This window comes from Musca autumnalis, unplaced genomic scaffold, assembly GCF_047663935.1.
Source record: "Musca autumnalis isolate F117 unplaced genomic scaffold, ASM4766393v1 scaffold_1, whole genome shotgun sequence".
NCBI classification, from domain to species: Eukaryota; Metazoa; Arthropoda; class Insecta; order Diptera; family Muscidae; genus Musca; species Musca autumnalis.
Genome location: NW_027411644.1, coordinates 308183423 through 308196723, shown reverse-complemented (window position 1 = coordinate 308196723; position 13301 = coordinate 308183423). Strand labels below are relative to the sequence as shown.

The following is a 13301-nucleotide window of genomic DNA, read 5'->3' as shown; positions in this document are numbered from 1 at the left end:
TCATAGTAAGATGATTTTTTCTAGGGGTGAGTTACTAACTCGAAGCCCAAACCCAAGTTTTTTATCGTTCTTATGGGTGAAGGTGCGGCACATGTTAGCTCACTACCAGCTCCTCAGGTGACAGCACGGGGAGGTCAGTGTCCACTTGAGATGAGAGAGGGACCAAAACAAATCCTGGCCTTTGCCATGTTAAAGCCGGTCAGAACCGTTCCTTTGTCTATTTCATTCCCTTCGGGCGTGTGTATGGGAACATATGTAAGTATCTGTTAATGTTGATTATTATGCAAATATGTGTTTCGCGGAAATTTTTAGGAAACGTTCGAATCATCCTCACAACGAATTCACTCTAGTCACAATATCGCAAAATCTGTCAACCCAAATTCCCTGTTCGAAGAACAACCATTTCTTTCATTTTATTCTTACTTCTTATTTCAACAAGGTCCCCTTGTTTTTTTAGAAAAATCACGTGTTAATCAGCCAATAATATATTGATAAGCTGTAAACTCTTCGTTAATACCAAAGCCAATTATGGCGGGATAATTCGTTATTGCTTCTTAGGCCAACAAAAAACATCAACAAACATTTTTACGCCTTTGGCTTTATTTAGAATACAATGTTGTCGTTTATGACCTTTAATGCCGTGCTATAAGCAATTTAATTGGTCATTTTTAGATTCGATTACTACAAATTAATCTTATCGATGTCTGGTATCGATTTCAATTTAATGACCCTCTCTTTTTGCTCCATTGGGCCTAATCTGTGGCGAAAGTTAAAGGTGTTAAATTCAGTTAATATTCGTCCGTCAAAATGCGCACAAGTTCTGTGCTTTCACTGTGGCTCATTTTGGGCGCTTGTGTTTTAAGCGCCCATGGCTTACCTTCGTGTGCAATGGATGATGAGGATTGCCGTGATCGCTTGATGCATCCTGATTTACCCGAAGATCACCATTACAAGGCCCGAGAGGTGGATGGCGAAAACAGCTCCGAATATTGGCTAAATCAAGGAAAACAATTTGTAGAAACAAAAACCAAGACACCCTTGAATACAAAGAAGGCCAAAAATGTCATCATGTTTCTGGGCGATGGTATGGGTCTGACCACCACTTCTGCAGCTCGTAATTTAATTGGCGGTGAACATGCTGAGTTGTCTTTTGAAAAATTTCCCTATGTCGGTTTGGCCAAGACTTATGCTGTGGATAAAATTGTACCCGATTCGGCCAATACGGCCACCGCCTATTTGTGTGGTGTTAAGGCCATGTACGGCACATTGGGCGTTAATGGTATGGTGGAACGTGAAGATTGCCAGAGGACCCTGGACAAGAGTACACATGTCACCTCCATTGCCCAATGGGCACAAGATGCAGGAAAATCCACCGGTGTGGTTACCACTACACGCATTACTCATGCCTCACCTGCTGGAGCCTATGCCCATATAGCCGAACGTGATTGGGAAGATGATACCGAAGTTATGATGTCATGTGGCCGTAATTCGGGTATCGATGATATTGCACTGCAACTGATTCATGGAGAAACTGGTAGTAAATTCAAAATTATGATGGGCGGTGGCAAGCGTCATTTTGTTGACTCTTCGCTCTACAGTAAAGGGCAACGTTCCGATGGCCGTAATCTCATCGATGAGTTTAAGGCACAAAATCCACGCAATGCTTATGTGGAAACTAAAGAAGAATTAGCCAACTTGAATTTGAAGGAAGTTGATCGTGTTTTGGGTTTGTTCCATGATGCCCACTTGGAATTCCATTTGGATACCAATGAAACTTCGACACAACCCACCTTGGAAGAAATGACCCGACGTACCATTGAATTTTTGAGTCAAGATGAAAATGGTTATTTTGTGTTCATTGAAGGAGGACGCATTGATTCCGGACATCATGATAATACTCCACGCAAAGCCTTGGATGAAACTGTGGAATTTTCCAAGGCAATTCAATTGGCAAGAGAAATGACCAATGAGGAGGATACCCTTATTGTGGTAACAGCGGATCACTCGCATGCCTTTACATTTGGTGGCTACCCGGTAAGTTAGCTTATTTATAGTATGAAAAAAAAGAATCGTTTTAACTTTCACTCTCACTTTAATTTTTCCAGTACCGTGGCAATGACATTTTTGCCCGTTCTCCCACAAATCCCAATGACAAAACTCCCATGATGGTATTGGGTTACTCCAATGGTCCTGGCCACGAGAAATTCTATGATGCTGAAAATGGTAAACGCCATGATCCCACCACCCTAATGACAGGCGCACCTGGCGATGAGTACCCATCCACCTTCCCCCGTGACTCTGAGACACATGGTGGCGAAGATGTTGCTGTTTATGCTTCGGGACCATGGGCTCACTTGTTTACCGGTGTCTATGAACAAAATGCCATTCCCCACATGATGGCCTATGCCTTGTGCGTAGGTAATGGTCTAAAGGCATGCGATTAGATTAAACGTTTATTTATTGACTGATTACTATAGCGCAGTAGTTTAAGATTCGAAAATGAAAAAGTAATTAAAATTTTTTTAAAATTTATGGGGGTTTTATTTTGGTTAAGTTCGGCTGATGATTATTGTGAAGGTATTTTGGAATGGCAATTAAATGCCATTTGAGATGTATGATAAGAGATTTTTATTGATGTTGATGTTTGGGAGCCATTAGAACGGCTCGTGTTATTCACCTTTGGGAAAGTAAATTGAATATTGGTATAATTGCGGAATTATCTTTAGGCTATTTTTAGAAGAACTGAATTAAATGTGCTCTTGGGAACATATATGTAAGTCTATAAGTGACGTATGACGAAAAACGTAGAATACTTAGCCATAAATTAAGTTTTTTGAAAGATGTAGAAGTGAAGTACTTAAGGTATACTTGGGACGGTTCTTAAACTATTAGAAATTTTTGTTTCCGTTATAAAGAGTTATTTGACATACATGCAATGAAATTGACAGGGGAAGGTTTCTTTCATATGTACTTGTGACAATACCGTACTGACCTTTTTCTCTTAAATCGATGTTCGCAGACGTTGAGGGAAAGACAAATTTGTTTATTCTTCCCATCAAAAGAACTGCTGTGGATTTTAGGCAACGAAAAAACTAACCCAATTTCTGATGCCTTCTTTTTAAGTGAGGTGCTAGAGGAGCTTGACATCGATCAAGGCAAATTATAATTTTTTTATTATTTATTACTTTTACGCCCAATCGATATAAGCTCAGCCTGTGTGGATTGAAATACTTTATTTATTTATTATATTTAGAGGGGTTTTCAAAATTTTGGGCGTATGCACCGACATAAGTATGGTCTGGATTAAAGGTCAAAATTTTGAGGGGATATGGATAGATAGATCATTTTTACCACACTAGCCTATGAAAAATATGATATCGCTGTAAACAGGGCCACTAGGAAGAGCTTCGGTAAAAATGTCCAAACGATCCTCAAAACACACAAAAATATTGAAAGATTATGTGGGTACCACAAGGATTGGACAGATATGGCCCAAATTTGAACATAAATTAAGTTTCGACAATATTTAGAGATCCAAAGTTTGGATCAAATCGGTTGCTACGTCTATAAGAAATCGCTAGTACCAATTTAACGAATATTTTCGAACTTTTGTGGGTGAGGTACCGGAAGGAGTGAGCCTACAAGCACAACCTTCCAATTTAGTCTAATATTCGAAGAAATATAACAATATCCAAAGTGTGGACGAACGCAGTATTCGGTTCGAGCCCTCCAGTCATTACATATGGTGCCATAAGGGTTTTTCGGTCAGTTTTTTCAAGAAGTATGGACTTGCCCCTGAAAAAACTTTTACTGTTGTAAATTAGGCAGAGAATGAAAGTGCTTCTAGAAAAATCAAAGCGATTCGGGAGCAGGTCTAAAAGTGAATTTATCCAAAATTTTGTGTGGGAGGTACCCGAAGGAGTGGACAAATATAGTTCATATTCGAACCTGATCTATATCTGGTACATATTTTAGGATGTGTAAAGTATGGACCAAATCGGTCACTCCCATCAAGAGTTATAGTGCGCACAATTTTTCCGAACATTTTTGAACTTTTGTGGGGGAGGTACCTGAAGGAGTGGCCCGATATGGCCTATCTTCGAACTTAAACTAAGTTTGCCCAAAATATTATGAAGACCAAATTGTGGACCGATTCGAACCGATCGACAGTTATATTGCGCTCCAACCACTACACACGGTGTCGTACTAGTAAAAGCCTTTTTTATACCTTTGAGGCTATTTTCTCAGGAAGTATGGACAAGCCCCTGATGAAACTTATGCCTTTATATGGGGGGCAGCGAATAGAAGTTGCTACAATAAAAATCAGAGCAATTCGTGAGCTGGTCCTAAACTGAACTTTTCCGAAATCTTGTGTAGGAGGTACTCGAATGAGTGGACTGATTGAGTCCATATTGGAACCTCATCTAAGTCTGGTAGAAATTTAACGATGTGCAAAGTATGGACCAAATCGGTTGCTTCCTTCAAAAGTTATTGTGCGTACTTTTGTGGGGGAGGTACCGGAAAGAGTGGACCGATATGGGTTAATCTTCGAACATAAACTAAGTTTGAACAAAGTATTACGAAAGCCAAATTTTGGACCGAATCGGTTGATCCGTTCAAGACTTATCGTGCGCTCCAGCCAGCCGGACAGATAGACGGACGGACATGGCTAAATCAACTCCAAATTGTCTGAAACAAACATACTTTCGATAAGGCACATTTTGCCCGAGGGTATATGGTAAATTTCAAATTTCCTTTTCAATACCATTGACAAAAAAATTAAAATTTTTTTGCGAGCACATCCGCGATTTTTGGTACTTAGGTTAATTAAAAATTTGTGGTTTCAAATATGTTCGCGTTCACAAAATTGGATGCTGCACCCAAAAGTTATAGGGGGTTTCGTTCCCTTATAAAGAAAAAATGTTTAAAAATTCACTTTGGGTTTTAATAAGAAAATATATGTATAAATCATTAACATTATATCTATCCGCTGATGTTAAAATATTTCTAAATTTGTTTTTGTTTTCGCGGAAAATCAACAAATAATGAAAAAATCTTAGAGTAAATTTAATTTATTCTAACTCAAAAAAAATAAATTTAAAATTTCTACAGCATCTAGACAACGCATAGAAATATGTGAGACCAAAATTATAAAGATTGCGTTCATAAGATGCATATTACAGCAACAATAAAAGACAAAAACTTATTGTGGAAATATTATTTCAAAAATATATTTTTTTGGTTTAATACGAAAAATTGAAGAAACATTTTTAGGAGTTATTCTGCTTAAGTATTTTGCTAAAACTTCTTCGAGGAAAATAGTTTGTCATCGTGAAAGTATATTTGCTTAGAATGATAAGCAATAGAGTTAAGAAGTACAGAGTAATATTGAAATCACAACCAAAGAAAAACACAAAAGTTAAAAAGCGTGTAATTCGCGAATCCGTTTAAATCAGTTGAGGTGCATGTGATTTTCAGATACAGGGACACCATGTCTATCAATATGCATGGATTTTCCCGTATTTCATTTAGCGGCCAAAGTGTGCCATCAGTTGCATCTTACAATTCAAAAACATTCAAGTGGGCAAAAATTACGCGATATGCATCCGATTTCAATGACGGGTTTCAAAGCTCTAGTCCATTTTTGAAGAAATTTTTATACCCTCAGCCTTTAGGCTAAAGAGCGTATTTACACTTTGATACGACCAAAAATGTGCCTCATCGAAATAATGGTTTTAGACCCCAAGTATGTTTGTACGATATCCGTTTCAGAAAATTTTGAGTAGATTTAGCAATGTCCGTCCGTCTGTCTGTCTGGCTGGCTGGTGCACACGATAACTCTCGAACGGATCTATCGATTCGGTTAAAATTTTGGGTAACGAAATATTTTGTCCAGGTTTGATTTAAGTTCGAAGATGGGCCATATAGGTCCACTCCTTCAGGTACCTCCCACACAAAAGCTCAAAAATTTTCGGAAAATTTGTGGGCACGATAACTCTTGAAGGGAGTAACCGATCTGGTCTATACTTTGTATATAGTAAACATTCTACAAGAGGAAGATGAGGTTCCAATATGGCCTCAATCGGCCCACTCCTTCGAGTACCTCCTACACAAAATTTCGGAAAAGTTCAGTTTAGGGCCATCTCTCGAATCACTGTGATTTTTGTTTTAGCAACTTGTATTCACTGCCCTCCATACGACGGTACAAGTTTCATTAGGGGCAAGTCCATACTTCTTGAGAAAATAGCCTGAAAGTTGTAAAAAATCCCTATGACACCGTGTGAGGTGGTTGGAACGCAAAATAACTCTAGAACGGATCTGTCGATTCGGTCCAAAATTTGGCCTTAGTAATATTTTGTCCAAACATAGTCTAAGTTTGAAGATAAGCCATATCAGTCCACTCCTTAGTTAGTTGACAAGTAAACAAGTAAAAAGTTTCACTCGGCTTTGCCGACAAAGATTTAGCCTCAGTCTATGTGAATTGAAACTTTCATCTACGGACAGATCGAAGGTATTTAGGGTCTTTTAAAATTTGTGTGGCCCTTTTTTGGACATTTTAACGTGCCGACAAAAATGTAGATTAGGATTAAAGTTCAAAAGTATTGCGGAGGAGGTACCTGGAGGAATGGACCAACATAGTCAATTACGGAAGCGTATCTTATTTTGGAAGTCATATCTTTTTGATAGATATCGGCCCACCAGTCATTTCAGTAGGTCATCGTATAACTTTTGGACCAGTATGCCAAGAAACATGGACTTTTTCACGGAAAACATATTATCGCTGTAAACAGGACCACATCGAACAGCATCGATATACATTTCCAAATGATCTTCGAACAGACCCTAAACTGCACTTAGACACAAAATATTGAACTTTTGTGGGGGAGGTATTCTAAGGAGAGGACCGATATGTGCCATTTTAGAAGTTCAACTTAATTTGGACAAAATGTTAGGAGATCCAAAGTTTGGACCAAATTGTTTGCCCAGTTCAAGAGATATCGTGCATACCATTTTATAGACATTTTTAAAGACTAGGGAGAATTACCGGAAGTTGTGTACCGGTTTGGACAAATTATGCGAAGGCCAAATTTTGGGCCAAATCGTTTGATCAATTCGAGAGTTGTCGTGCTCTCCAGCCACTACATATGGTGTCATAGGGGTTTTTTACATCTTTCGAGCGGGTTTTCTCAATATAGTCCATATTCGAAACTGATCTATATCAGGTAAACATATTAGAAATATTTGAACCTTTGTGGGGAAGGTACCTGACGGAGTGGAACAGTATGACTTATCTTCGAAGTTAAACTAAGTTTAAACAAAATAGTGCGAATGTCAAATTTTGGAACGAATCGGCAGATCCATTCGAGAGTTATCGTGCCCTCCAAGGAATACACGGTGTCATAGGGGTTTTTTGCACCTTTCAGGCTATTTTGCCAGAAAGTATGGACTAGCCGCTGATGAAATTTGTACCGTAGTATGGAGGGGAGTGAATACAAGTTTTTACAACAAAAACGGAACTTTTCCGAAATTTTGTGTGGGTGGTGCCTGAAAAATCGAAACTTTGCCGATATTTATCTAAGCGATTGTGGACGTTTCTTAAAGTAATATTACTAAATTTTGGATGGGGATTCGATGGTTGGGCTATAAATATTAAATTTTAGTGCAAAAAGTTAACCTTAACTGGACATGGGCAAAGTACCGTTATCAAGAATTAAAAATGTAAATTTGATAAAAAAAAAATATAAATTCTTAATATTTCGTAGAGTATACCTTTTCATTGCCAACTATTGCCACCTTGGCTCTTGATTTCTGTTAACTGGACATCTCTTCCGAAGCGAAATGTTTAAAAACATTCTGTACATCCCTGCAACCTTCTGAGATATATCGGTTCAGATTTTATGTAGCCCCCATATATATCTTTCCCCGATTTTGCTATAAATTGGTCAATTTTAATCGAATAGCCTTTAAATTAAATATGTTATATTTTCTTAGGCCCCGGAGTAGCTTCACCGATCTTCGCAAAAATCGGTTCAGATTTGGATATAGCTCCCATATATATATTCCCCCGATTGTTCTATAATTGGCTCATTTTTTGATGAATAGCCTTCAAATTTAACACGGGATGTTCCCTCAGGCCCCTGTTCAGTAAATGACACTGTGCTACAAAAGTTGACCAGCACAATATTCAAGCGTTCTGATGCAAAAATTCTATCATGTTTTGGTCCATGGACAACGAGAATGCATTGGTTCCTTTGGTTTTTTATACCATCAGCATTTATGCTAATGAGGGTATATACACGGGCAAAATGTGCCTCATCGAAATAATGGTTTTAGACCCCAAGTATGTTTGGACGAAATGTGTTTCAGACAATTTGGAGTCGATCTATCAATGTCCGTCCGCCTGTCTGTTTGGCTGGCTGGATAACGACAACTCTCGAACGGATCAACCGATTCTGTCCAAAACTTGGCTTTCGTAATATTTTGTCCAAACTTAATTTAAGTTCGAAGATGGGTTATATCAGTCCACTCCTTCCGGTACCTCCCCCACAAAATTTCGAAAAAGTTCGGAAAATTTGTACGTACGATAACTCTTGAAGGGCTTATTCGATTTGGTCCATCGCACATCGTGAAATGTCTACCAGAGTTAGATGAGGTTCCAATATGGACTCAAACGGTCCACCGCTTCGGGTACCACAAAATTTCGGACAAGTTCAGTTTAGGACCTGCCTCGAATTGCTTTGATTTTTGTTGTAGCAACTTGTATAAACTGCTCTCCATACGACGGTACAGGTTTCATCAGGGGCAAGTCCATATTTCCCGAGAAAATAGCATGAAAGTTGCAAAAAAAACCCTATGACAACGTGAGTAGTGGTTGGAGCGAAAGATAACTCTCGAACGGATCTGCCGATTCGGTCAAAAATTTGGCCTTAGTAATATTTTGTCCAAACATAGTTTAAGTTCGAAGATAAGCCATATCGGTCCACTCCTTCAGGTACCTCCCCCACAAAAGTTCAAAAATGTTCGGAAAATTTGTTCGTACGGTAACTCTTGAAGGGAGTGGCCGTATTGGTCCATATTTTACACATCTTAATATATTTACTAGATATAGATGAGGTTCAAATATTGACTATATCTGTCCACTCCATCCGGTACCTCCCACACAAAATTTCGGATAAGTTCACTTTAAGACCTGCTTTCGAATCATTTTGATTTTTGTTGAAGCAACATGCATTCGCTGCCTCACTTACGATGGTAAAAGTTTTTTCAGGGGCAAGTCCATACTTCTTGAGCAAACAGCCCGAAGGGTGGAAACCCCCTTATGGCACCATATGTAGTGGCTGGAGATCCACTTCAATATACACTGGCTAGGGTATATCTCTGTCGGTAAATGTAGTGAAAGGGTTCCTGAAGAGAGAGATCAAATATACAAGCCAGAACCTCTAGATCAACGAACCTATCAAGCTGGCTTCAATAGGATTCCAAATGTACAGTGTGACTGTTGTGGCAAATTATATACTTGGGTGCCAGGAGTGTCGTAAAACCCTGAAGTCAGTAACACAACAAATGAAACGTGAGAAACTCGAGATGTTCAGGAGCCAGAATGAAGTCCAAACTTTTTACCAGATTGTAAAACACCAGACTGATGGGTATGATGCAAGCGCATCCTCCTGCAAAGTTGACGAAGGGAACCTGGTAACTGATACATATAGCGTACTGAAAATCTACATAGGGCATTTCATCAAACGACGACGTGCTTGTAACCTAGTCAAAGTTCGGTCATATCAGCAATTAATCGGCTGAAGAACAATAAGGCAGCAGATGTCGATGGGCTGCCTGCCCAACTATTAAAAATTTTGATGGGAAATGCATACCCAACGACCTGGAACCTCAGTTTGTCATGTCCCATGCAAAAGAAACGAGACATGACCGTTTGTGCCAATTACAGAAGCATAAGTCTCATATCTATCCAAGTCAAGTGTATTGTGTGAACGGCCAAATCCTATGGTCAATTGAATAATCGGGGCAAAATGCTCATACCAAATTGGTTTTAGACCCGGAAAATATACTCGTACAGTAGATCAAAAGAAAAACAGATCGATACATAGCAGCTAGTCGTCGACTATAAAGTCGTCTTTGACTGCCCAATACGGTAAAATGTGTTGCAAGCCATGCCTAATTTGGCATTGCTTTAAAATTAATACGATTATGCAAAATAACATTAACTGACAAGAGATCAGCAGTTAAAAAGAAAACCGCCACCCGAAAATTTCACTACCAACCGAGGTTTCAGACACCGTGACAATCTATCGTGTGACATATTTAAAACCTTGCTGGCAAGTACCAGACTTAGATACTACCCGTACTTATGTTTGGAAATCTATTCTTAGTTCGACTTATGGAACAAAAAGTTCTATTTGGAATAAAAACCATCAAAGTAGGTAACGTTATTGTAACAAATATACTTGGCAATATCAATAATACCGTAGAACAGATGTACATACATTTTTATACCCATATCCTTTAGGCTAACGAGGGTACATACACTTTGAATCGACCAAAAATGCGCCTTATCGAAAAAATGGTTTTAGACCCCAAGTATGTTTGGACGTAATTCGTTTCAGACAATTTGGAGTCGATTCAACTAACCATGTCAGTCTGATTAGCTGGCAAGGGCGCACGATAGCTCTCGAACGGATCAAACGATTCGTTGTAAAATTTGCACTTCGTAATATTTTGCTCAAACTTAGTTTAAGTTCGAAGATGGGCCATAGCGGTACATCCCACACAAAAATTAACAATTTTAACACAAATACAGTCTATGAACTCTTGTCGGATCGCCATGATTTTTTTGCAGCAGGATCTGCTTTAACTGCGGCACAATTTCAAATATCATTTAAACAAATTCAAATATTCATTTAAACTTTGATTGAGTTTTTGCCGACAAATGAATTGTCATATTTACAAACGTGTCTATCAGACTTTTCCCAAACATTTTCAGTTTTTGCGTTCTTTTTTTCACGTATTTATTTATTGAAAAATATAATAACTTTTGTTTCATCGTTTTTCAAAAAGATTTTTACATTTTAGTTAGTTAAAAAATACAAATTTTGATAAAGCCGTCGATATTAAAACCGTTGCTATTTTTAACATTTCTCAACAATGCAGCCAATACTTATTTGGACTTTTTTCTCCTTTGAAATTTCTATTTTTAAATTATTTGTTTCGGTGTATTTGTTGATATAAAAATTAACTCATTTATGTTGGAATTTAAATAATATGTGAATGTGCATTTTTGTGGTCATTTTACATTCTTCCAACATAAACCCAAAGCTTTGTCCAATGTATATCCGTTGACATTTTACAAATATGTGTGTACGTAGAGATAACAATGTGTTTGTTATCCACAAAAACATAACTTCCTACAAATATTCATTTCATTCTGTTCGGAAGTGTGACAACAAAATGTACAATTCACAATTTTTTTGTAGATGTACTGTGCTGCTCTTTTCTCTTCTCTTTTCCCCGCCCTTCGGAAATGTCATTCATTTACCCAGCACATGCCAGAGAATACAAATAGTTATTGTCCTTTTTTGAATGACATTGGTCACACTTATTGATGTTTCAAATGCTGTTGCTGACATTCTTTGTCATTTTGCCATTGTTATGTGGTCATATTTATAAACTCAACGATAAACAGCAGCAACAACAACACAAGTATCAGAAAAAAAGAACATCACATAAACAGAATAACAACAACAGCTAACAATTGCTAACAATGTGAAATTCTGAAGTGAGTGAGACAGGACACATTTAGTCCATTTAACAAATGTTAATGATGTGCTTTATGTCGTCGTCGGCCTGTGGATATGTTCGTTGAGTGTCCTTTTGCCCCAGATAATTTTAATATTAAATGACAATTGAGAGCTTATTTTCCCCAACATAAGCTTAAATTGTTAAAATATTGCATAAGGTAATGTTTAAATTGTTTGTTCTTTGGAATTATGCAGGGAAAACATATTTGTATACCCTCAGCATTTATGCTAACGAGGGTATGTACACTTTCATACGGGTAAAATGTTATTGGTTTTAGACTCCAAGTATGTTTGGACTAAATCCGTTTCTGGCAATTTGGAGTTGATTTATACCTTGTTCATACTGACGGTAATTTGCTCTCTATTCGTTGTTCGAGCCCAAATTATGTATTAATTACTTCATTTTCCATACAAAATTCTAAGAGCGAAGAACGATTTTTGTACATTGCTCAATTTAAATTACACTCCGAACAACGATAAAATATGTCCCATCTCTAACAAATGAGAGTGTGTATCGAAATAAATTAATTATGACAGGAAAAATACAAAATTTAAAAATTTATGAAGAACAACAACATTTTTAGAAAATCTGCAAAACATGAATGAAAAGTAAACGGTGGAACGATTAGTATACTTTCAAAGCATAGTAAATTTTGTCTTCTCTTTAATTGCTGTTACATTTCTTGTCGATTGTTTCAAATTCGCGTACAAATCTAAAAACTAGGCTGGATAACTCTCGAACTGATCAACCGATTCGATCCAAATTTTGGCTTTCGTAATATTTTGTCCAAACTTAATTTAAGTTCGAAGATGGGTTATATCGGTCCACTCCTTCCGATAGCTCCCCCAAAAACGTTCAAAAATGTTCGAAAAAATTGTGCGCACGATAACTCTTGAAGGAAGTAACCAATTTGGTACATACATTGCACATACTTCTTCGGGTACCACACACAATATCGGAAAAGTTCAGTTTAGGATCTGCTCTCGAATCGCTTTTATTTTTGTTGTAACAACTTGTACTCACTATCCCCCTTACGACGGTACAATTTTCATCAAGAGCAAGTCCATACTTCCTAAGAAAATAGCCTGAAAGATGCCAAAAAGGCCTATAACACCGTGTGTAGTTGTTAGAGCGCAAGATAACTTTGGAACGGATCTGCCGATTCGGTCCAAAATTTGTCCTTCGTAATATTTTGTTCAAACTTAGTTTAAGTTCGAAGATAAGCCATATCGGTCCACACCTTCAGGTACCTTTCATCTCAAATGGACACTGACGTCCCCGTGGTGTCACCTGGGGTTGCTTCCTTTAACACCCGTTAAAGGTAGTGAGCTAAAATGTACCGCACGTTCACCCCTAAGAACGTTAAAAGCTTGGGTTTGGGCGCAGGGTTAGTAACCCTCCACCATGAAAAAACAAAAGAAAAGAAAAACAAATTAAGGACCCCAGCAAACGTTTTAAGAGTCATGATCTGCGGATCTGCACCTGGA

The 13301-nt window shown here is 37.9% G+C and overlaps 2 protein-coding genes across 4 annotated transcripts in view; one reads left to right on the top strand and one right to left on the bottom strand.

Annotated features, from left to right (window-relative positions):
- The window catches only part of LOC141389915 (uncharacterized), a 354555-nt gene that overhangs the window by 26075 nt on the left and 315179 nt on the right, over nt 1-13301 (bottom strand). The gene's annotated exons all lie outside the window — the stretch shown is intronic.
- On the top strand, nt 762-2528 carry LOC141391418 (membrane-bound alkaline phosphatase-like). Its single transcript, XM_073964315.1, has 2 exons — nt 762-2034; nt 2106-2528. Exons 1-2 carry the CDS (start codon nt 808-810, stop codon nt 2442-2444), a joined length of 1566 nt encoding a protein of 521 aa, XP_073820416.1. The 5' UTR covers nt 762-807; the 3' UTR covers nt 2445-2528.